Source organism: Protopterus annectens, chromosome 2.part1 (assembly GCF_019279795.1).
Source record: "Protopterus annectens isolate FY-2018-M chromosome 2.part1, PAN1.0, whole genome shotgun sequence".
In the NCBI taxonomy this organism is placed as follows: Eukaryota; Metazoa; Chordata; order Ceratodontiformes; family Protopteridae; genus Protopterus; species Protopterus annectens.
The window spans coordinates 1,439,763,011-1,439,789,606 of record NC_056729.1 but is presented as its reverse complement, the minus strand read 5'-3'; the positions used below and the strand labels follow the sequence as shown (position 1 = coordinate 1,439,789,606).

The window sequence follows — 26,596 nt, the reverse complement described above, 5'->3', positions numbered from 1 at the left end:
TAAAATCCTAGGCCCACTTCTGGCAGAGGGACCGGCTGTATAGCCCCTAGTTGGAGCAACAGAGAAACCTGTTTGTGAGCCTCTATTCTTTGTTGAGGAGGAACGTCTGGCATGCCTTTGAAAGGAGGCAAGGTATGGAAATAAAACCTGTAGCCGTGGTGTATGATATCCAATACCCATCTGTCCTGGGTAATTAAACTCCAATTTTCTTTGAAAAGTGCCAACCTTCCTCCCAAAGGTGCTGCCAGGCGAGCAGGCTCTGGCAGCTGAAAAGGTAGGTCATTGGGTCTGCTTACGAAAGGACTGACCCCTGCCCTCACCAAGCCTGTGCAGGAGAACTCCCTGTTCTAGGCCTGAAAGAGCCCTGAGCTCTGCCCTTACCACGTCTAGATCTACCCCTAGACTGGGAATCATAAGAAGGATACGTCCACCCCTTAGTAGGCCAATTTCTACTAAACTTTGGAGGCTGGACCTGCAAAAAATCTTTAACAGTCTGCATAGACTTAGCCTTGTCTTCCATTTTCTTTAAGACTGACTCAACAGGAGGACCAAACAACACGTCAGATTGTAAAGGAGCATCTAAAATCCTTGTTTTAACATGTTCAGACAAATTCGATCCCTCAGCCAGGCGTGCCTGCGAAGAACAGTCCCAGTGGCAGCCACCCTAGACGAGGCCTGTACAGCATCAAAACCACAGTGCAAAGAATGCTTACCCACCTGTTCAGAAACATGTACTAAATCTTGCAACTCTTTACAATCAATACCTACTGCCAGAGCATCAACCTTAGACTTCAATTGTGAAAGGAGATAGTTTTGGTATTTCAACATGTGAAACTGGCAATTCAGAGCCCTCATAGCAAGAGTGGAAGAAGTATAAACTTTCTTTCCCCATCTATCCAAGGCCCTAGCCTCCTTGTCTGTAGGAACCTATTCTTAACAACAGAAGCCTTAACACCCTTAGGCCCCTGGCTAACAGTTTCTGGGTCTGCCCTAGGACTCTTAAAAGATACTTGTGAACTTCAGGCACCCTGTAATACCTATCCGGCTTAACAGGAGCAGGAGGCAAAGAATCAGGATTAAGAGAAGCCTCTGTAAAAACATCCTCCACTACATCCAAAACAGGAGGTATAGCCAAAGGCCTATGCTGGGGTAAAAACAGAAATTCCCTAAGCCGTTTCCTGGAATCAGAGAAGTCCTGACCCTCCCACTTAAAATGCTCCCTCATGGAATGAAGGGTTTCAGAAAAGAAAAATCCTCAGGAGGAGTAGCAGAAGGAGTAGAATCATCCACATCAGAATCAGAATAAGGAGAGTACTCCTGCAAGTCTTCAGCAAGACTCTGAAACATCAGCTTGCTCAAAACCCCCAGCTCAGGCTCCACCCTAGGTCTCAGCAGGAGGGGCATAGAACCCCTAATCAAAGTAATCAAATCTTCTGCCATTTTAAGCATATGCTTCTTGGGCATAGTACCTGAAGAGCTAGGGTAACACCACCTGAAGCTAAACCTGGCCTGCCCTGGGAGAAGCCTTAGAAACAGAAGGAGAGGGCCTAGCCACCTTAGGAAGGGAGGGAGTATAGTAACCTGAGAAGCCCCCTCAGCCTGACTTGCCTCCTGAGAGGCCACATCTTGCAATAATAAGGTCTCACTCTGGGAACACAAAGAAATCTCCGGTGGAGCCACCGGCTCCACCGACACCTCTAAAGAACCGGCGTCCGGTAGAGACGGTTCTTCTAGCCTAAACTTAACTGTCTTGTCCTTGCGCTTCTTCGAGGAGGCGGGCGCCGGAGCATCCGGCGGCATTTTATAATTGCACCGCTTCCCAAAGACTAACCTTGCACAATCCAACCTTCTCTTTATAGTGCGTTTATTAAATCTAGCACAAGAGCGACAGCCAACAACGCCGTGGTCAGGCCCTAAGCAAGGAATACACAAAGTATGATAATCTCTATGCGATATCTGTTTCCCACAAGAAACAATTATTAACTTTTCTGACATCCGTAAATGACTGAGGCAAGAAAAACTAAAATATTCCCAACGGGTAATTAGCCAACTTTGAACTCGGTCTGAAACTTCTAAATCGAAAAATCTCAGAACGCCAACCGGCACTTGCAATGCTGCTTCTGCATCGGACCATGCGGCAAAAAAGACTGAGGATATGACGCCGGTCATGCGCATTTATACCCTGACGTCCTGACGTCAGTTAAATGCGCCCTGACCGACGTCAGCCTTATACTTTGATATTCGGGCCGACCGTGGACAGCGGACTACCCAAGTGTAAGGACTGCAGCAATGTGAGATGAAGAACATCTGTACTATGTTCATCGTGCATACAGCTGCAGTAATCACAGATGGGTAGAGTCCCAAAGCTACGCACAGGGTGGTAGGTACTAGGAGGAACTGGGTTGAGCCAGAATGCCCTGCAAAACAGCAGTGGCAAAGCCTGCTCTTGTTCTGGAATATAAAGGCAGGTGGTAGTGTTTTGTGAAGGTATGTACAGAACTCCAAGTGGCTGCCTCCAAAATATCTTTGGTAGGAACTCCTCTGAGGAAGGCTGTAGAGGTAGCTGTGGCCCTGGTGGAGTGTGATCTGATACCTGTAGGAACAGATTTCCCATGATAGGAATAACAAAACCGTATGCAGTGGCCTATCCACTTTGAAATAGTCTGCTTGGAAACTGGCTTCCCTTGAGCCCCTACAGCATAGGACACAAAGAGTTGTTCTGATTTCCTGAAAGACTTTGTTCTGTCCAAATAGTAACGTAGCTGCCTATGGATGTCTAAAGAATGTAGCAGCCTTTCCCCTTTGTTTTGAGGATTGGGGTAAAAGGTAGGAAGGTGTATGGCTTGATTTAAAGCTACCCTGGATACCACTTTAGGCATAAATGATGGGTTGGTACAAGGAAACCCTGTCCTGATGGAAAATGAGAAAAGGCTGCACGCCATGAGGGCCTGTAGTTCAAACTCCGAGCTGAAGTGATAGCCAGAAGGAAGGCAGTTTTCCAGGACAAATATTGCAAATCTGTTGAGGCAGCTGGTTCAAAAGGAGGCAATGTTAATTTTTCTAGTATGTAATTAAGATCCCAGGCTGGTATTGGTTGTTTCCTTGGTGGTCTTATATTCTTAGCCCCTCTGAGGAACTGTCGAAGAGTGGGTGAGAAAATAAAGGAGGATCCGTGTTGAATTCTGCAGGAATGGCTGGGGCATGGAATTTTATGGAAGAAAATGAAAGTCCACTGTTCAGCAGCTCAGCTAGATACTGTAATACCGGAGGCAAGTTCAGTTTTCTAGGGTCCTGGCCTTTTTTCTCATTCCAAGAGCAAAACCGCTTCCATTTTGCGGAGTAAGCTTTTCTAGTAGATGGCCTTCTGGCCTCCAAAATGACATCCTGCACCTCCTTGGAGAGTAGGGTCTGTTGTGGTGTTAAGGAATTTTCCATGCAGCGAGATTGAGTGTTTTCAGCTGACTGTGAAGAGTTTTGTAGCTGTGCTGAGTCAGCAGAAGAGGCATTAGAGGCAAGGACCAGGGAGGAGTATGTGTTAGGCTCCTCAGGAGTGGGTACCAGTGTTGCCTTGGCCAATCTGGAGCAATCAGTATCATCTTCGGTCTGTCTGCTCTTGCTTTCAAAAGCACCTTGGGCAGAAGAGGCAGAGGTGGGAATACATAAACTGTCCATGCTGTCCAACTGAATGAAAGGGCGTCCACTCTCCAGGCCTTTGGATGAAAGGTCCTTGAACAAAACCTTTCCAATTGATGATTCCTGTGGGAGGCAAAAAGATCTATGTCTGGCCTCCCCCACGCTTGGATTATTTCTGTAAACACCTGAGGATGTAACTTCCATTCGTGTGGATCTGTCCTATTTCTGCTTAAATTGTCTGCCAGCGTGTTTTACAATCCTGGCAGGTCCTGTGCTTGGAGTTCGATTTGCCATTCCAGAGCCAAGTTCCAAAGAGTCATGGCTAGTCTGCACAAGGGGTATGAATGTGTTCCTCCTTGTTTGTTTATGTACCACATTACTGTGGTGTTGTCTGTTCTTATCAGTAATTGTCCTGGATGCAGGAAGTCCTTGAAAGCTGTAATTGCATTTATTACTGCTAGCATTTCTTTTTGATTGATGTGAAGGTGCTTTTCCTTTTGGGACCATTTGCCCTGAATGCACCTGTCCGTCATGTGCGCCCCCCAGGCGTAATCTGAGGCGTCTGTTGTGATAACTTGCCTTGCTTGAGGCTTGCAGAATGGCAGGCCTGTGTTTGCTTGACATGCTTGGGCCCACCATAGAAATTCCTTTTGCAAACATGGGATTATTGGTATTATTGTTTCCAAACTGTGACTGTGTTGAGACCATAGGTTTTTTAGGTACCATTGAAGTTTCCTCATATGCAGCTTTGCACATGGGATTAAAAGAATGCAAGATGCCATGAATCCCAGAGCCTGCAGGATTTTCCTTGCAGTAAGCCTGGCACTTTTTGCTAGTATTTTGAAGTACTGAGATAGTTGCCCCTGTTTTTCTGGCGTAAGGTAGGCCATCTGGGTGTTTGTGTCCAAGTTGGCACCCAGGAAAGTTATTTTCTGAGATGGTGTTAGCCTTGATTTCTCTTTGTTGATTGTGTATCCCAGAGAATGCAGTAACCATGTCACATATGCCAGATGTTCCAGAAGTATGTGCTTGCTGTCCGCTTGGATCAGGCAGTCGTCCAAATAAGGGTAAATTTGTATCCCTTGAAGTCTGCAGTAGGCAATCACTGATGCCAGGCACTTTGTGAATACTCTGCAGTAGATAAGCCAAAGGGCAATGCAGAGAATTGATAGTGGATTGAACCTGCAAGAAATCTGAGGTATCTTCTGCAGCTTTGTCTGATTGGACATGCAGGTATGCCTCCTTGAGGTCCAATGTTACCAGCCAAAACTCCTTGCCCAGCATGGGAAGAAGCTGCTGTAATGTGAGCATCTTGAATTTTGGTACGAGTAGAAATGTGTTTAGGATGGATAAGTCCAAAATGGGTCTCCAGTCGGTTCCTTTCCTTGGTACCAGAAAAAGTCTTGAATAAAAACCTTGACCTTGTTTGTGAGTAGGTACCTCTTGAATAGCTCTCATGCTTATGGGCTTTGAAATTTGTAGTTGTGCCTCTGCCCTTTGATTTTGTGGCAGGTTTGGCATGCCTCTCATTTTTGGAAGTGTGTGAAATTGAAATTTGTAGCCTCTGTTTATAATGTCCAGGATCCATTTGTCTGTTGTGACAATATGCCAATTGCCTGCAAATAATGCTAGCTTTCCTCCCAAAGGTGCTGCCAGCTGAGACATGCTTGGCATGGAAATGAGGGAGTCATTGGGTTTGCGTATTGTTGTGCACTGTCTTCGCCACCTCTTGGTGCTGGAGTTTGCCATTGTCAGCCTCTATATGATCCTTGTGATTGCCCTCTGCCCCTTGTGCGTCTGTATCTACCTCTTTGGGGCTTGTCAGTGGCTGGAAAGGACCAGTTTTTTGAAGGCCAATTTCTGCTAAAACGTGGTGGTTGGACCTGTAAAAAAGCTTTGACAGTTTGCATAGAGATTTGGCTTTTTCTTCCATTTTTCGTAGTATCTCCTCAGCATTAGTACCAAACAGCACATCCTTTTGTAAAGGAGCATCTAGAAGTTTAGCTTTCACATGATCAGGCAAGTTTTGTTCTCTAAGCCAGGCATGTCTGCGAATGACTGATCCTGTAGCAGCCGCTCTACTTGAGGCCTCTAGGGCATCATAACCACATTGTAAGGTGTGTTTACCCACTTGCTCTGCACTATGCATCATATCCTGTAACTCCTTCAAATCTGGTTATTCCTTAATTGTGACAACAGGAACTGTTGATATTTAAGCATATGAAAATGACAATTTAAGGCCCTCATGGCTAGGGTGGCCGAGGTATATACCTTTTTTCCCCACCTTTCTGAAGGTCTTGACTCTCTTTCTGCAGGAAGTGGATTCTTGGCAGTGGAGGCCTTCAATCCCTTGGGGCCTTGTGAAATGGTTTCAGGGTCAGCATTATGGCTTTTGAAGAGAAATTGGTGAGAGTTAGGTACTCTGTAGTACCTATCAGGTTTGACTGGTGCAGGAGGCATAGAATCCGGATTAAGGCAAGCCTCCGAATAAACATCATCAAGTATGTCCAAAACAGGGGGTATCGCCAGAGGTCTGTGTTGAGGTAACAAAAGAAATTCCCTAAGTCTTTTCTTGGAATCTGAAAAGTCTTGGCCTTCCCAATGGAAGTGTTCCCTCAAGGTGTGCAAGGTTTCCCCAAAGGAAAAATCCTCAGGAGGGGATACAGAAGGGATGGACTGCTCTGCATCCGAATCCTCAAAAGGGGAGTAAGAGTGTTCCTCTACATCAGAATGTTCTGATAAAATGGATCCCTGATCAGAAGAGGGAGAATCTTCCTCCACTCTGGGTCTCTTGTCTAGAGGGCGTTGAGAACCCCTGATAAGAGTAATCAAATCCTCAACCATTTTAAACATCTGTTTTTTAGGCATGGGACCTGGAGATGGGCCCTGTGCAACAGGCCTCTTGGGATGCCTGGCTGCTTTGGATTTGGTAAAAGCCTTAATAGAAAAAGAAGATGAGGGTCTAAAGACACCATGGGTGGAGGTGGACCTGTCCACATTAGTAGGCTCAACATTAGCAAAGGCTTCAGTGGTTGTAGTCTGGGAAAGGGCCGAGGTCTCAGCGGTCTCGGGTACAGAGGACACCGCCAAAGGAGTGTCGTCGGTAGTCAGGGACTGCAAAGGCGTCTCGCTGAGAACCGGACCACGTGTAGCCTGTTTTGGCGTGGTGTCGGCGGGGACCGCAGGCCTCGTGTGTCGGTCCTTGTCCTTGCGTTTTTTGGACAAAACGGTAGTCGGAGTGTCCGACAACATTTTATAATCAAAAGCTTTACCAAAATAGTGTTGGGCGAACTCCGCCCGACGCTTAATAGTGCGTTTATTGAAGGTAGCGCAAAAGCGACAGCCCGAGACGTCGTGGTCTGGGCCTAAACAAGGTATGCAGAGGGAATGGAAATCCCTATGTGGTATTTGCTTCCCACAAGAAATACAATTATTAACTTTTTCTGACATCGGTCTGAGGCAAGAAAAGTTTCCCCAACTGGGTACTTAGCTTTAATGAAGACTTCGGTTTCCAAAATTTCCGTAATTCAGGAGCTGGCCGACCGGCACTTGCGAACTGCTTCTGCTTCGGGCACCGCGCGGCAAAAAAGACTGAAGAACATGGCGTCGGCTGTGTCTTATATACTCTGGCCTCACTGACGTCAGAAGAGAAAGCGACGACAACTGACGCCGGACCAAGACTTTGGAATTCGGCCGACCGAGGGACCGCCTGACGGCAGAAAACCCATCTGTGATTACTGCAGCTGTATGCACGATGAACATCCATACATTTCAGCATCACCTCAACCAAACCATATCCAAAACAAACAAGAAACTCTGAATCCTATATAAATCTAAACCATACATAACTGACCAATCAGCGGCAGCAACAGGTAGAACCTTCTAACTCCCAAGTCTATGTGCTTCTCTCTCTACTAAAATACAGAAACACCAACTACACGAGCTATTGTATTTGTAAGCTTATTCTATAGTGATGGAAAACTTTTCCAATGAAACATATTGCTGCCTTGCATTACACAAACTAAACTGGCTAGAAATGCAGAACACCCTTAAGTTCACTCAGCTGAAAACACTTCACAATATCATCAAAAGATAAACCTACTAGATCTTTAAGAGTTCTATTTAAACCAGGTCATGACTGCTGACTCCAGCAATCACTAAGGTGACTCCCTACACTCTGTAGCTACAGCAAAATTATGGAATTCCACCTCATCAAATTATCTAAACAGAATCAAATACAATTCTTTGTATAAAATTTACAAAAAAGGCAACATCCTTCTGAAAATGTCTATATTTTAAAAACTGACTCATATTACTTCAAGCTCTTCTATTTAACTATCCATATGGTTTTCCTAATTACAGGAAGGACCTTCAAACAAATGAAAACAGCCATACAGATTTTTGTGCACCAATATACAATTTAGATCTTATACTTACTACCCACACCCACCAGCCCCAAGTAGTACCACATTGCTTTCTGAAATACTACAACCTCCATATCAATACAATCCACAAAGTTCTCTAGCATTCACACATTGGTAAATAACTTTTTCACCAAAGATTATTACTTCTGAATGGATTATCTATGTATATTGTTTAATATTGCCTACATACAGTGTTTAACTGTGCAAGCTTAATTTCCATGTCACATTCTTGACCTGAATTTATTTTATTCATCTGTGTTATATTTCTTTTTTTTTTTTTTTGAATAAACAGAGCTTTTGCACCAGATGAAAAAGGACTCCCGGAGTTCTGTTGGGACTATCGTAATCAACAAATGAATGAATAGATGGAAGGAAAGAAACAAATATTGCATGATAAAACAGTAAAACCGTAACCAGATACTTTTTTCATTGTACTTACTTGATGAAGCAATCTCAAAACTAAAATCATTCTAAAGCTGCTTGACAGTGTTACATTCAAAGAATACTTAAAGATGTAATCACTGAAATTATACATCTTATCTTAATACCTGTCTCTCCAAAGCAAACCTCTTCATCATCTTCTCCTCTGGTGCAAGTCTGGTGTCATACTCAGCAAACCTCTTGTCAATGAATGCACGGGACTTGTCCTTCTGTTTGTACTCCTGCAGGAGGGTCTCTCGACGCTAAGAGTTAAATAGTCAAATATGTTACTCGCACTGACCATTGTGACAAAGTAATAAAATACCAGGATTTGCAAATAAAAATGAGAGCAAGGTGGAAGATGCACAGACTGTTCCAATAATAGCAGCAGCAACAGGTCGAATAAAAAAGAATTTACGATCATACTTAAAGATGTTACCAATACATGTAACGCTATATGAACTACAGGAGGCGGCAATTCTGGGCACAATGAGAGTGCTGAGAAGAGCACTCTTAACTAACATAAAACACAAACAATACTAATTTCATAAGCTCCAATTACATCCTGACCTAGGAATACAGTCTAGTATACCATTATTGCATTAAAGAAATTCAAATTACTGAGAAATTAAAGTAGATGAAAAAAAACATTTGTCACAGCTCCAGCTTTTCAGAGCTCTTTTAATAAAATATTTCTAATGCAATTAAGACAGTTACTAGGCATTAAATGGGTTATATTAAGCAGTATAACATGAAATACAGCTGCATATACAGCACTTAATTGATTTCATGGTATTAGTAACAAAGCTGTGTGCTATTTCACTTTTTGTTCTTTGAAAGTCTAGGTCTTTTAAAACAGCAAATGTGTAGAGGTTACACACTTTGTAATTAGACATTACTAAGCAAATGCATTGCACTGAAGGCAGTATATACAACATGTTTCTCTTTGAGCCCTCAAATACACACACAAACAAAACACTACTGCTTTTCACATCATGCATGTTAACCAACCTCTTGTATCAAGGGTGAAGCACAGCAGGGTAGAACACAGTGCAGTTAAGGCTAGGTTATCCAAGGCTGGTGTATTAGTCACTACTTAGTATTCTTATATTAACAGAATTTAGCATTGACTTAACAAAAAGGTTATCTAAAGATGACAGAGCTTAATTAGAACATAGCCTTTTAATAAGGAAAAGATAGCTTGTTGAGACAAACCACTATAGCACTAATGTGGTTTCTAATGGACATTAAATGAGGCAAGACAAACTGCAGTACACTTGTAGGACTTTTACATTTATACACACATTTATACATACATCTAAACATGCTGTAGTATGACAATCTCTCTCAAGGCTGACAGAGTTTATTCTTTGTGCAAACAAAACTAAAAAAAAAAAAAAAAAAAATCAACCTTAGGATACCATGCACCGACAAGTGATTTAATAGACCTTCGTCTACTGAAGAAACAGCAAACACATTTTCTCACAAATTGCTTCTTCAGGCTTATACACACAAGAGTAAAAATGCATTTTATAACAAGAATCATTGTGTAATTAATGACATCACACCATCCATTAGCTCACTAAATTATATAATTGTATTAAAACAGTATACCATCTTAGTACATCAGACAGATTATTCAATCTCAACACTGGTGAATGAGTCAAAGTTACAGCCTTACAGCCCCATTTGTAAAGTTAGTCCTATCAGAAGAATGAGGAAATAGGAAGTACGACTTACACATTAATAAACAGTAAAAACTGAGGTCTTTGAATAATGGAACTAGGTAGCTGAAAGTATTGCTAAATGCTGTACAAGCAACAACTGACAGCCTAAACAGTTCAAGTAACAATGGAGTTGTATCCCCCCCAGCTAAGCATCAGCTGTTACCAAGTCTATAAGACCCACCTCTGTCTCCTCCATGTCCAACCTGACAAGTCCAGGTCTGATGAGGAGCTTGAGAATGCTGGTGCAGTGTCATACTGTTCTCAGGGAGTGTGCCCTGTTAGAAACCTGCATAATAGCAATATGCATGCTTACTGCATTAAAGGCTTAAAAGGGTTAATACATGTATTCTGTTCATGTTGTATGAATCTGCACAGCTACTAGAAACTTAATAAAAGACACCTTATTCTGCTTATGCAATGAAAATATGTGCAGCTATGTGCAGCTACTAGAAACCTAAGAGACATTTTATTCTGCTTATGCCATGAGAAAATGTGCAGCTGCTAGAAGCCTTGATAAAGAAAACAATAGATGTTTGAAAGCTTAAACCATAGTCAGCACTACTTGTACCAAAGCTAGAAATGTAGCTTGAACCTAGACAAAATGTAACGCATGTATTAGAACTATACAATTGAAGAATTGAAGAATCAAGGAGGGCTAAAATAAGCCCAAGGCCAGGTTGTTTATCTCAAATGCTTTTGCAAGACAGCAATAATCTGACCATGTCAGCAATAAGTCTGGTAACATTTTCTGTGCAACATACAGAAAGCTGTGTCCAACTACATCAGCAATAGATTAGTAACATTTTCTGTGTGACATGAAGAGAACTGTATAAGAATAACATACTGATCTCCAGAAAATTAGACAAACCTTGTACCTACATGCTTTGTCTCCTTGCTGCAAGTAATAAAGGGTGCCTTGCTTGAACCTAACGTGCATTGATCTTTGAAGTTTTTCCTTTTACAGATTGGTCCTTCGGACCGGAACCCTCTCTTCACCTCGGATCAGACAGCCAGGTGGTTGAAACCGTACGAGGAAGAAACCAAATCGGTTCTTCTTATATGGAAAGTCCGCCAACTGAATTGTCGTCAAAAGAGGCCAGCCACTTTCTGATCTGTGACTGAAGGACGGGTCTCTGCGAATCGGTGATCAATCGCGTGGGCTCAGGTAAGGTGAATCTACTTTTTTCTGTTTTAGATCAGGGACTAAATGTGAATTGTTTTTTGTCAGATTGTATTTTTCTTCCAGTCAGGGATAAAAAAAAAGATACTGTCTTGTCATAGATCAGGAGAAACATTCTAAGTAAACTTTAGGCAGTCATTCTGAAGAGACTATAACAAAATCCGTGGTACACGTTAAAATTAGAGAAGTTATGTAACAATCAAAGGTAAAATAAAATGGACAATAATTGCACAAAAACACCCCATAACCCGCCGTTAACGGAAGACGCAAAATATATGTAGTCGCAGCTCGCAGATAATATTAGATATTTTTCAAAATGGGTTAATAAGTATGAATTCGACGGAGAATTAGAAAAATCCTCGCTTATCAAACTTATTAAACAACTCAAAAATGATTCAAAGGATCTGGTAAAAAATCAACGGCGGTTAGGAATTCCTCAAGCACACAGGTGGCTGGAGGAAGTAAACCACAGGGACCAAAAGAACAAAGATTCAAAAGCAATGTTTTCTAGATAAGGAGGATAATAACTTAGTAATAGCATCAGCACCTCCACCTCCCTTACCAGAATATGAAGTGAGTGAACAGGTTAGTCCACCCCCACTATATCCTGTGGTCACTGGAGATAAGAAATATTATAAAACTAAAACTAACTAAAATCAGAGAACCCATCAAGACCAGGTCCCAAAGAAAGGCAAGTAATTCAGAAGAAGGTATTGAGTTATGGCAAATAGTTAAGAATTCACGATCTATAGGAGAAGAAGAAATATACCCCCGCTTATAGAAGTACCTAATCCTCTGGCAGGTCAAGACAATCAGGACCCAACTATTTTAGTATATAGACTTTGGACTCCGGAAGATATCCGGAAAGCCACTGAGGGAATTCCCCATCTGAAGATTAATTTTTGAAAATTCTCAGAAGACTTACAAGGAATGAGGTTAAGTTATAACTTAAACGAAGAAGAAATTGAAAAGGTAGTTAGACAAATTGTAGGACCAGATTGGTACATGATTTGTGGCAACTGGAATCCTCGTGACGCTGCGGAAAGACCCCTCCCACATAGCAGTGCAGAGTTAGACACTAGAGTAAAAGATCTTAAAGACCGCATCTCTGAAAAATGGAAACCTAGGGCAGACTGGACTTGCATTAATCAATGCATCCAATAAAAAGGTGAAACAACTGATCGGTACTATGCCAGATTGTTAGAATGTTTTAATAACCACTGTGGAATGCAGGTTCCCGAAGATCAAACGCAAGACTCCCCATATGAAAAGCAGTTAAAGAATGCATTTTTAAAAGGCAGTAGCACACCTACAAGCAGTTTTATTACGAAACACATGGTAGATCATCGTACAAGCAGGTTACAATCATTACTTGAATATGCTAGGCATGCCGAAAGGCATTTTAATAGCTAAAAGAAAAAAAGGCTCAAGTATTTTCTGTAGAAGATGGAGCAGAAGTTTATGTAGTACAGTCTGGGAAAAAGGGCAAGAAAAACGCACAGGGAAACATGCAGTCTGATCAGCGATCAGAGGACTTTGAAGGGCGTAAGAAAAGGGGAGAATGTTTTAAATGTGGTAAAAAGGGACATTTGGCAAGGGATTGCAGGAAAAATAAGAAGGCAACAACAGAAGACAAGGAGGGTGAGGACTGACTATATGATAGTCAAGAATCACTAGAAGGGGCCAGTAAAGGAAGGACAAATGAGAATGTGAAAGAGGGAATAGAGGAAGTGCAGGAAGTTAGCGACAATGAAGAAAACGAAATATTAGACCTAGCTTTATTGAACTTGGAGCTCTATTTACCAGACACAAAACCAGAAGTTACACTCTTGGTAGAAGGGGGGGAGGTAACATTTGTGTGTGATTCAGGGGCATCACGGACCCAGATACACCCCTCCAAATTACCAGAAAACACAGAGTCACCTGATTACATACTGGTCAAAGCAGCTAATGGACAGCTGTATAGGGAGCCTCTCTCCAGTAACATTGCAATAACTGATCCAGTTTCAGGATTAACACTGAGAAGCAAAATTGTAGTTTCTGCAGAATGCCCAGTAAATCTCTTGGGCAGAGATCTCATGCAGATATTTGGTATAGCAGTAGTCCCAACCATGCAGGGTATGGAAGCACAGCGACAAACTAACACCTTTGTGGTGCAATCGGGGGGGGGGGGGTGAAATGTTTTATTGGTACAGCCAGGACTTGGTTACGAATGGTCCAGAGACTGTGACCAGGGAACTAATGAACGTAGCCATCAGCAAGTTTCCCTCCCTTGACATTGATAAGCAACACCTGTTGCACTGTACCCTGTATTTTTGTAACACACAAGGACCTGATAAGGAATATGAGAAAAGAATTATTTAAGAATCATACAAATAGATTGATACATCGTAACCTGTACTAGGACACAGAAGGGAACAGTGTAGCCAGGAGTTTTTTGCACTTTACAAATCTAATCGATTACCACATGTTAGCTTGACCAAACACAAAAATATAAAATGGGCAGACCTAGGAGAGAAAGCCATGAGATGGGAGAAACAAACAGAACTGGAACTGTCAGGACAGGGAATACAAGTACAAAAATTGAATTGAGTAACTCAGACCAACCCAGCTGTGCACTGCACTTGCAATCTTGCGAAGACAGCTGATGGACACTCCTATTAAAGGAGGAAGAAAACGCCTTGTGAGATATACCAGAGACTCTCTGGTCAACAGGAAAATCAGATGTAGGATTCATTCGTACTGCAGGGCCAGTTACTATCACACCAAAGTCAGCATTTAGACCACAAGAAAGACAGTATCCCTTAAGAAAGGATGCAGAGGCAGGGATAAAGCCTATTATAGCAGCATTACTTAAAGGAGGGATACTATTAGGATCTCCCGATTCACCATGTAACACACCCTTATTTCCAGTTAAAAAGGCCAATGCAGAATGGCGTATGGCCCAGGATTTACAAGCAGTAAATGATGCGGTAATACCAAGGGCACCCACAGTGCTAGATCCACACACCCTGTTAAATGCCTTAAAACCTCAACAAAAGTATTTTTCTGTGGTAGACATTAGCAACGCATTCTTTTCGATACCGATACACCCTGATAGCCAGTATTGGTTTGCATTTACATTTCAGGGAAAAGATATACATATACACGCCTACCACAGGGATATTGTGAAAGTTCAACGATATTCTCACAAGAAATGGCAAGCAACTTGGCAGGATTCAACCCACCAAAAGGTAGTCAGGTTTTACTTTATGTTGATGACATTTTATTGGCAGCCCCCACCCAGCAGGATTGTAGGGAAGATACCATAGCACTTCTACGATGTTTGGCTGCTGAGGGACATAAAGTAAACAAAGACAAACTGCAGCTCTGGAAAAAACAGGTCAAATACCTAGGATATGTAATATCCAAGGAAGGTAGAACGTTAGATGAGGACAGAAAAGTAGCAATTTTGCAAGCACCAAAATCCACTACCAAGAAGGAAATGATGTCCTTCCTGGGTACAACTAATTTTTGCCGAAGCTGGATTCCAAACTATGCCTTGGAATCTGCACCTTTAACTGACCTTATATACAAGACGCCTATGGCAGTGCAGGATTTGTTACAATGGACACCAGAGGCAGAATCTGCCTTTTGTAAACTAAAGCAGTTAATAGCGTCCTCACTAGTTCTGGGATTGCCAAACTATCATCGACGTTTTTTCCAGACTGTAGATTGCAAGCAGGGTTATATAACATCAGTATTAACACAACAGCATGGGGATAAGCAACGCCCCATTGCTTACTATTCATCAAATGGACCCAGTGGCACGGTCCTTACCCCACTGTGTACAAGCAGTAGTTGCAGCTGCAGTGGCAGTATAGGCTTCAGCCTCAGTAGTCTTGTTCCACCCTCTCACTTGAGAGTACCCCATGCATTTGCGATCATTTTACTGCAAGAAAAGGTGGCATATCTCTCCCTTGCTAGGCATCTTTCCTGCAGGACTATATTGTTGAGCCAACCTCATATGACAATTGAACGATGTACGACTTTGAACCATTCTACTCTGCTACCAACCCCTGCAGACGGCACACCGCACTGCTGCCTGCAGGTAATTGAGCAAAAGACACTACCTAGAAAAGATCTCATGGACGTCCCCTTGGATAATGCCGAGGTGGCATTACGTGGATGGCTCGTGCAAAAGGGGTCCTGCAGGGCAAAACCTAGTAGGATATGCAGTAGTCTCTGATACTGAGATTGTAGAAGCAAAATCCTTACCACACAATTTATCTGCACAGGCAGCAGAATTGATTGCCCTGACACGGGCATGTACCTTAGCAAAGGGTAAATGTGTAAACATTTTTACTGATAGCCAGTACGCTTTCTCCACTGTACATGTGTTTGCACAACAGTGGAAAAACCGGGGAATGATAACATCTACTGGCAAACCTATAAATCATGCACAGTTTATTTTAGATCTTTTAGAATATATTCAGTTACCTCAGAAAGTGGCCATTTGCAAATGTACAGCTCACACCAAGCAACAAGACAGGATTTCGAAAGGTAATGCAAGAGCTGATACAGCTGCAAAACAAGCAGCCACAGAAGTATTTCTTTTAAATGAGGAATTACAACCCTCTGAAACTTTAGATCTAGACATGTTAAAAACAATGCAGACACTTACTATGCAAGCTGAAAAACAGCAATGGATAAAACGAGGAGCAATCCTCGAAAAGGGGCTGTACATCTCTAAAGAAGGAAAACAGATACTACCCTCTAATTTGTTTCGTTATGCAGCATTGTTGAGCCATGGGCAGTGCCATGTCTCAACAGGGGGGGGGGGTGATACAGCTGGTGAACCAGGTGTTCACAACGTACGGATTTACAAACTACTCTAAAAAATTTTTGTTTAATGTGTCAGATTTGTTTAGTGTGTCAGATTTGTAACAAACATCATGTACAGGGGGCGATAAAGCCCAAGCAAGGGAGTTTCCCCACACCACCATATCAGTTTCACACTATCTGTATGGATTTCATAGAATTGAACAAATGTGAAAATAAGAAGTATTGTCTTGTCATTATAGATATGTTTTCCAGATGGGTGGAAGCCTTTCCAACCAAAAATCCAGATGCAGCTACAGTGGCAAAAGTACTTGTCAAGGAAATTATTCCTAGGTTCAGCATTCCGGAAAGAATCTACAGTGACAATGGTACACACTTTGCAAATCAAACCATACAGCAGTTGAGTAAGCATTTTGGTATTTCTTTAAAAAATCATTGTGCATACCATCCGCAGTCTGCAGGGCTGGTTGAAAGGCATAATGGTATACTAAAAAGCAAATTGAGAAAATTAATAGGTGAGACAGGAAAAATTTGGTTGTACTGTTTACCCCTGGCACTGTTGAACATGAGAACTGTCCCTACAGCAAAAGGATTGGCTCCTTTTGAAAAACTGTTTGGAATAGCTTATTATACACCCCAGTGGAAACTTCTCATGTCATCAGACCAGGAAGCTGATTTCACACTAGCTGAATATATGAAAAAGTTGTTGAGTTCTAAACATCTGTTGCAGTCAAATTCTGTTTCAGATAAAAAAACAAACCAAAACATCGAAATGACAATGACGCCAGGAGACTGGGTATGGATTAAAATTGTGAAACAAAAGAACTCTGTATTGCCAAGGTGGAAAGGTTCCTACCAGGTGCTTCTTTTGACACCTACTGCAGTCAAGATAGCAGAACGAGATTCGTGGATACACATGACGCACTGCAAGCTGGTACAAAACTTCGAACTGGACAAAGATCTTACCTCTCCATTGAGACCCTAAGCACAAAGTCTGGCTACAAAGGGGGGTCAGATCAATAGGAACTGATCCGTCTCAAACCCAGTGAAGCAACCATCGGTGCTAAAGGTCCTATTAGGGGAGAGAGTAAGATCACGTGTCCAAAGTGAGATGACGGAATCCAGTAAGATCCAAATACACCTACTTGGAAGAACCGGAGAAAATGGAAATGCAGAACAACTGTTTCCACAAAAGTATTACATGACCATCCTGTTGACTGTACTGGTAACAATAATCTTTTTATTGTGGCCATTTCTTTTCTCAGCCACGGAAGTAGAATTAAATAAGCGTGCAGAGTGGCACCCAAACTTTAATACTTACCAGGCAATCAAATATGTGTATGCTGAAACCTTTAATGTTTCGAATTGCTGGATTTGCATAGCTCTACCAACAGCATATGGGGAGTTACTGTTGACTTCAGTTCCCCTAGGGGCTAATAAGACCTGGGAAAACTTAACTCATGATACATCAAATGTCACATCAAATGATAAAGTAGCATTACACTTGTCTATTCGACAGAAGGGAACTGTGTGTTTTTATAAGAATGATACAGTCAAGGTGGGATGGAGCTATTGCAATGTAACAGTTCCCTATAGATACTACACTAAATCTGATAACATCAGATCCTATTGCAACACGAGCTATGATTCATTTGTTGAACTGATGCATAGGACAATTGAAGTAAAACATGATGCTGTCCTCTACAAACAACTGTCCATAATAGACAGAAAAATGTTTCACGCAGAGAATAACAACAGACTGTCGCACATGGATCTGAGTGATACTGTTATATTGTGGGCAGGCGTACTACCAGCATATGGAACAACAAAATCAATCTGGGAACTGAGAAAATTGTCTAAGCTTCTCGAAATAATGAGTAATGCAACCTTTTCTGCCCTATAATTGGTAACCGATGAACTGACCGCCATGAGAACAGTGGTACTTCAAAATCCCATGGCTGTTGACTTCACCCTAGCGGCGAGAGGAGGTACATGCGCTTTAATCCAGGAGGAGTGCTGTTCATACATTCCTGACCACAGACACGAGATAGACAACCATCTTGAGGTAATTCAGCAGGTGTCGGCCATGACCAAACTGGGACCAAATCCATTGACAGACTTTTTTCAGAAATGGTTTGGGGGTTGGGGCAGCATCCTGATGAACATTCTGATTGCCAACTGTGTAGGGATAGCCCTACTGATGGTGTGTGGGTGCTGCTGCATCCCCTGCATAAAAGGACTAATTAAAAATTTTGAAGACATTTCAGTTTCAGAAACCTTGTACCAGGGATGCTGAACTCGAAGAATTACTAAAAAACTGAAAATGCTTTCATGGGCTTAAACTGAATAACTCTCTAACTGCAAATCCTGAGTAGGAAGAGGTTAAGGGAAGAAAAAACTGTTTATGCTTGTTTTGAAAGTAGAATAAAGTATTAAAAGGGGGGAAATGTTAGAAAAATGCATAATAGCAATACGCATGCTTACTGCATTAAAGGCTTAAAAGGGTTAATACATTTATTCTGTTCATGTTGTATGAATCTACACAGCTACTAGAAACTTAATAAAAAGACACCTTATTCTGTTTATGCAATGAAAATATGTGCAGCTGTTAGAAACTTAAGAGACATTTTATTCTGCTTATGCCATGAGAAAATGTGCAGCTACTAGAAGCCTTGATAAAGAAAACAATAGATGTTTGAAAGCTTAAACCATAGTCAGCACTACTTGTACCAAAGCTAGAAATGTACCTTGAATCTAGACAAAATGTAACGCATGTATTAGAACTGTACAATTGAAGAATTGAAGAATCAAGGAGGGCTAAGTAAGCCCAAGGCCAAGTTGTTTTTCTCAAATGTTTTTGCAAGACAGCAATAATCTGACCATGTCAGCAATAAGTCTGGCAACATTTTCTGTGTAACATACAGAAAGCTGTGTCCAACTACGTCAGCAATAGATTAGTAACATTTTCTGTGTGATATGAAGAGAACTGTATAAGAATAACATACTGATCTCCAGAAAATTAGACAAACCTTGTACCTACATGCTTTGTTCTCCTTGCTGCAAGTAATAAAGGGTGCCTTGCTTGAACCTAACATGCAGTAATCTTTGAAGTTTTTCCTTTTACAGCCCTAACTTCCGCTAGCCAGCAGCAGCCTTGTAAGCTCTGCAATCACTGTCTTCAGAAAGTATGTGCAACCTCCCAATTAATTAAAATGCACACCATTTATGCAGAAAACAGCCTGCCAAGCTCTTAATGCTGCTTATTGCAGCAAGCCTGGGATACCTCCCTCTCCTTACTGTAGATAAGCCAATGCCAGCCCATCCACCCTGTGACCCCTCAAGTGCCTGTGCAAGTAATAGAACATAGGTCAATCTGGAAGGGCTTTAGCCCTCTATGCCAAGTAGCCACAACACTGGGAGGTGTATTTTACGTAGATGTTGCAGGTATTATAGGTTCATAGGTAAGTACTAGGCTATCTGCCCAAGGGCATTCCTAGACAGAATGTGTTGGCTTTCGCCACCCCCTTAGATTAGTTCCCTGTGCCTCTGTCCAGCAGAGCCATTAGTTCCCTGTGCCACTGTCCAACAGAGCCACTGCAGTGATCCCCAGGGTAAGTTTTCCGTTTCCCATCCACCCGTCAAGGTTTATCTTGAAGAGCGTTAGTGAGGGGCTCTGCCTGATGTATATTGGAATCCTGTTCCAAAGCATGGGGAGTCTCTGGGACAGGAATCTATCCCTCCAGCATGTCCTATTTATCGTTGTGGTGAGGTTTATATCTCTAGAGCTGTGGCTCTCCGAGATGTTTTTTTTTTTTTTTTTTAGGTGGAGCATGTCCACCAATTCTGGGTTGGACATGGCCTTGTATGTCAGGCAGAGATCACCTCTGAGTAAGCGGTATGCAACCGAGTACAGCTGGAGTTTCTTGAGTTGGGCTGCATAGGGCATCTGTTTGAGGACAGTAATCCTCTTGGTGAGGTACTTTTGTGGTCTTTCCAGCTGTTGCAGGTGTCATGTAAGGTACATCCCAAATGGGGAGTTGTATTCTATGATAGGTCTAATGAGTGATGAGTAGAGGCACAATAACCTCTTTTGTTCTAGATGCGAACCTTTTTGTGATTAGGTGGACAACATAGAAGGATTTTCTAACCACCTTGGCAATATGATTATCAAATGAGAGATTACTATCTACTTGGGTCCCCAGATCCCTTATTACATTTTCTGTATTTAGGGGACTACCACCTATGTGGTAGTTCGCGGGTACTTCGTTTTTTCCAAAGGGGATGACTATGCGCTTTTTGGCATTTAGCTTGAGGACATGATTTTGACACCAGGTATCCGTCTCCGTACGACCCATCTGCAGGGTGTCTGTATCAGCCAAAGAATCAATTATGGCCCCTAGTTTGCAGTCGTCTGCAAACTTGGTCAGCCGTAGTCCTCCTATGCTTGCCTGTACCTCTGAGAAGTATATACAGAACAGGAGGGGTCCTAGGACTGAGCCCTGGAGGACGCCACTTGTAACCGGTTTAGAGTCGGACGTAGAGCCTGCAACTCTCACCATGTGGGTTCTTATCCATGAGCCAGTTGGCAACCCATCTCGTGACTTAACGGTTTATGTTCAAGCTGGTGAGCGTGTCTATAATACTAGAATGGGGAATGGTGTCGAAAGCCTTTGCGAGGTCTAGGTAGGCTGTGTGGACCTCCTTTCCCTTGTCTAATGCCTTGGTAACCGTCTCAAAGTCCACCAGGTTTAGGAGACATGATCTGCCCTTAAAGCCAAACTGGGTAGGGTCCAAGGTTTGGAGGTTCCCTATGTCTCTGTTAATGAGTTCCATAGCCTTGCAGACCAGGCTAGTCAGGCTTATAGGGCGATAGTTCCCAGGGTCCGTTGTGGCTCCACCTTTGTGGAGTGGGATAACTGTTGCTGTGCACCACTCTGTGGGTACATAGCCTGTAGAGAGGATGAGTTTCAACAGTGTTTTAGGTAAGGGGTTAGTTCATTTTGGAGCTCTTGTAAGACACAGCCTGGGACACTGTCTGGTCCCATTTGAAGCTGTGTTTTTGGCTTTGGATAGGGCTGTTTTAACCTGTGTGTCTGTGATTGATGGGGCCCTACATTCTTCTGGTATGGTTATCGGCCCTTTAGGGGGTGAAGTTTGCACTAAACCTGTCTGCCAGAATGTTGGCAATATCAGTCGGTTCAGTGTATTTTGTGCCATTCTGCACTAACTCAGAGCAGATCTGAGAGTTCCCACTTAGGTTCTTGACATAGCTAAAGTACGCTTTGTGGTTATCTTTGGAGTCATTGGCAATTTTTCTTTCGAAACTAGCCTTGGATGATTTAATGAGGGATCATAGTTTCTTGCTGATACTGATCAGGGATGTCTTTCCTTCTTGGGATTTTACTCTTTTCTGTACTAGTTTCCTCCTTCTGTTGTAGAGCTTGTTTATGATAGGGGTCCACCAGACTGGTTTCCTTTTCTTGGAGTGAGTCTTGGTTTTACTTGGGATAGCATGATCCATGCATTCCTGCAGATGCTCAGAGTGCCTTTGTAAAGGTTTCAGCAGCTTGGACAGCATTGCCCTTTAGCATGGGGGCTGTGAACCTTTCCACCTTGGTCTTAAGTAACGTGAAGTTTGCTTTTGAAAAATTTTTCATGGTGGTTTCCTTGATTAGGGGCGGGGGCGGAATGTGGATATCCAGAGTGATTAGTCTATGGTCTGATCTAACCAGCAAGGGGTTGACCTCCGGTGTGGAACACCGATCGCCCATGTTGGTGATGACCAGGTCTAATATGTTGTTCCCTCTGGTGGGGGTGTTGACCAGTTGATCCAGGGCGTTCGAGTTTATAAATTCTAGGAAGCATTGGGCAAGGGAGTTAGTAATTGAGTAGTTCTCCCAGTTTATGTTTGGGTAATTGAAATCACCCAGTATTAGGGTGTTTGGTAGGACCTTCATATTTCCCAATGTCTCCAGAAATGCGGAATGGGGGTCCTGGGCCATGGTGGGTGATCTGTAGCAAGCTACAATTTGGATTGCAGTTTTGCCCGTTGTTAGTTGCACATGGATGATCTCTGATGCATTGTGCTGCGCCACTAACCTGGAGCTGTGGGTATCCTTGATCAATACGGATACATAGAAACAACCTCTTTTCAACTGTCTACATAGTTTGGGGGAGGGGTTGGAAAACAATTTAGAAAGGAAAGAGGAAGACACAGAAAGAGTGGAGGGGGATGCTTTACATTTCTCTAACTCAAAACTTTTGTTTTTGTCTTTTTTTGAGAGTGGAGGGATTGAAGAATCCACATGTGTTGCAATCCTCTGTAAAATGAGCTTCTCCAAGAATGTGCTTACTCTCTAGTGCAGGCAACTGGACCAGTACTGTAATTCAATACCTGGTCTCAATCTCTCTGAAGTTAAAATATGATGTTTGTATCTCAGTCCTGTAACTTCTTGTTTAGCTTAAGAGTGCACAGTCAATCTTTTCAGTATATCAGTCTCTACACATGGTCTTTTTTTGGTGACACCAAATACCAGTATATCCTCAACAATGATAACAAAGAGCTTTGCTCTGTGGTGAAGGAGTCCTCAGACCCAGGTGATCTGGGTTCAACCAGCAGCCCTAGCATTGGGGGAGCCAAGCAGGGCGAGTAAGGAATGTGGCCCAAGTCAATGCTCCCAGAGGAGAGGGAGAGGTTGAATGTACTCAGGGGCACACTGTGTGGCACTAACTTCCAGATGGAGACCAGGAAGCTCACCACTCATGCCTCGGGGGAGTACAGCAGGGATTCTTGAAGGGAACACCCCTAACAGAAGTGTGGAGACTTCCTCCACTGTCATTCTATTGCATGCCTGACACTCCACTGTCATTCTATTGCATGCCTGTCACTTGTCTTGCTTCACAAGTAAAAATGAACAGGCAGGGCAGTTTGTTTATATGCTTTACTATGTAGAAACACATCAGGCTAGATTGCAGCAGTACAAAATATAAACAAACTGATTAACTGACAGACTACACAGACATACATGCTTACATCTCAACAGCTCACTACAAAGTGTCACACAGGCTCGCACATGCTCATTATTTATAGACTTATGCAAGCCCCTAGAAAGTTTCTTAAAGCTGTACATACATATCGATCTAAATCCTCACTCTTTAATTAATTGCCCACAATAAAATGACATTTGAAAAAAAAATAGATATGAAATTGTATATGGAAAGGAATAAACACAACAGCTATGTCCAAGTTGCCGTGTATCTGGAACATAGTCTAGAAATGCGACCTGATCTAGTGATATAGCAATCTTAACTGGGTTTAACTACAAGGACAGTCATTGGTGAACAAACAGATTCTGGAGTTCCGGGATTCTTCTCAGGAAGACAGGAACAGGGATATTTACTGGAACATCCTCTGAAACTGGAAAGCTGGATAACTCACTCTGAGATAAACAGCCTTTCTCACAGATATGATACAGCAATACAGGCTCGGACACTGGGATCAAATGTTTGATTCCACAAATTCTGCTCCTTGCAATTCCACAATGTACAATCTCGGCTCTGGACATACACTCTTCACAACTCCAATCCGATCAAAACCTTTGGAGGTCTGCATCCTCACCATCTCTCCTTTGTGTAATGGATTGAGTGGTTTGCTGGTCTTATCATAATAGGACTTTTGGGATAAGCACTTTTTCAACAGACTGGCTGTCACAGACCTGTTTTTCTTGACGCATGGAAACAATAATTTGCTAATGATTGGTAACGTGGATCTGGTTTGTGACGACAGAAGTCTTTGTGCAGATGAACCAAGATGTTTATCACGAGGAACATATCTGAGATTCAAAAAAAAAATCACTATTGTCTTGTTTTGACTTCTTCAGTAATTGCTTTGCACTTTGAACTGCACGATCAGCCAAACCGTTTGACTGTGGATACTCAGGGCTACTCGTAACACGAGTACAGTCCCACTCTTCAGCAAATCTTTTGAACTGTTGGCTTGTAAACTGCATACCATTGTCAGAAATAACTTTGGGTGGACTCCTATGAACTGCAAAATGACTCTTCATCTTGGTAATGACAGTAGTAATCCTCGAAACGGACACAAAGCGGAAACACTGGCACTTCAAAAGCAGTCCATCGCAATATGGAATTGCTTCTAATTGCATGCAAAATCGCCACAAACCACAGGTACAAGACCAAAACTGGTTAAAATTCCAGCCACGCTGTTCCAGAAATCAGTCCAAGTGTTAACACAGCTTTAACGTTTATTCACTCCGTTTTCGTTACACAACTTCATCAGAAGCATACAAGGTCCTCCCCACAATACCTTATATACCTGAGCCAATTACCAAATTAATTGGTTTCCTAGTTAAAAAGACATCGATCTTAAAGCTTTGAAAGTTGCTTTAAAAGGCTTGTTAAAAATCTTTGTGTTTAATATGTTAATAAAAATTCTGTACCACCACTGTAGTACCATTAAATACACATAATTCACATAAGTGTGATTAAAGATGCAATATAAGCAGTTTTAAAAGTTTTTTAAAAAAAACAAAACCTTCACAAATTAACAGTAAAAAGCAATGGGATAATTTTTCCTAGGTCTTGTTTTGTTAGAGTTTGGCTGCTCTTAATTTAAGTACAGGTCCCAGGGATATCATACCATTCAAACCAGGGGACTTAGTCGCTTCAAGGGTGATTTGCCAATAGAGTTCCCTATATTCAACCCTGGTCTCCCACATGCCACCCCTGGGGTCAACATCAACCACTTCTAAAACAAAAAACTGAAACTTTGCCTTGATACATTGTTTAGAATGTTTAAAAAGGGCGTTACTTTCTTTACTAGTTCTGATCTCGTATAGGTGTTCGTATATTCTTTTTTTAAGGGGTCTCTCACTTTTCCCTATATAAAATGAGTTACATGCTGTGCATACAGCTAGGTAAATAATCCCCTTGGTGTTACAGTTTGCAAATACATTCATAGATAACCTTTTGTTTCTAGCTTGTAAAAAGTAACTGTCACCTACAATGATATAGGAACAGTATTTACAATTTCCACATTTAAATAAACCTTTTTTCTTGGATGAGTTGTTTGAGCTATGACCCTTGTGACCTCTTTCTATTAGATTTTTGATGGTGTTTCCCTTCTTGTATACAAATTTCAAGGGGTCAGTGAATATACATTCTAAGTCGGAAATTTTGGAAAAGTTTTCCCATTCATTTTGTATAATGTTTCTGACTTTTGATGTTTGTCCATCATAGGTCATTACTAACCCATTGTTGTAGGTCGTCATTTTCCTGTGCTCACCAACCATACCAATATAATTGTTGTTATTACCTAAAATGGGTGCAAATCAGGAATCCCTCCCCATTAGCACTTCCTGAAGTAGGTCATTAAAAAGTTGGTTAGGGTATCCCCTTTCCAAAAATTGGCTTCTTAGCCATTCACATTCCTGTTGGAAATGTTCGTTTTCTGAGGACATCCTGCTAATTCTAACCAACTGACCCTTTAATACTCCTTTTTTCTGAAAGTAAGGGTGCAGGTAAGAGTTAGAAAAGGTTTCTTTCCTAAATACTCTTGATACAAAATTGTTCCCATTTTTTGTAATGGAAATATCCAAATAATTAAGCTTGTTCTTGTCAAAGTTGTGTGTGAACCTAAAGAATTCAGTTGTGTTATCCAGATAGTTGACCATTTCAACAAATGTGTTCACATCTCCCTTCCACAGAAAACACAAATCGTCCAGGAACCTCCCATAAAGTAGCCATTGTTCTTTGTATATAGAATTGAACAAAAATTTGTTCTCCCAGTAGGCCATAATTATGTTTGCGTAGGTGGGAGCACAGGGTGCCCCCATTGCTACGCCCTTTACCTGTTTGAAGTATTCCCCTGAGAAATAGATGAAATTGTTTTTTAGTATAACTTCCATAAGGGTTAAAACGGTTCTAAATTCATTGTTGTTTAATTCTTTGGATTTAACCAGCATTTCCTCAAACCATTCCATCCCTGTCTCATGGGGAATACTGGTGAAAAGATCCACCACATCCATTGTTCCAAAAGACAAACTGTCACTACACAAAGAGTGGTCCAACTTTCTTAGCAAGACCCCTTAAAAAAAGAATTTACGAACACCTATACGAGATCAGAACTAGTAAAGAAAGTAACGCCCTTTTTAAACATTCTAAACAATGTATCAAGGCAAAGTTTCAGTTTTTTGTTTTAGAAGTGGTTGATGTTGACCCCAGGGGTGGCATGTGGGAGACCAGGGTTGAATATAGGGAACTCTATTGGCAAATCACCCTTGAAACGAATTTTCCCTGGTTTGAATGGTATGATATCTCTGGGACCTGTACTTAAACTAAGAGCAGCCAAACTCTAACAAAACAAGACCTAG

General features: G+C 41.9%; 1 protein-coding gene across 2 annotated transcripts in view; it reads right to left on the bottom strand.

The window, feature by feature from the left end:
• Positions 1 to 26,596, bottom strand: part of NOP14 (NOP14 nucleolar protein) — a 1,083,467-nt gene that overhangs the window by 924,427 nt on the left and 132,444 nt on the right. For both annotated transcript variants that reach the window (XM_044062921.1, XM_044062920.1), the window contains exon 3: positions 8,606 to 8,740. In XM_044062921.1, the coding sequence (XP_043918856.1) occupies positions 8,606 to 8,740 (135 nt within the window). The remainder of the gene's footprint in view (positions 1 to 8,605; positions 8,741 to 26,596) is intronic.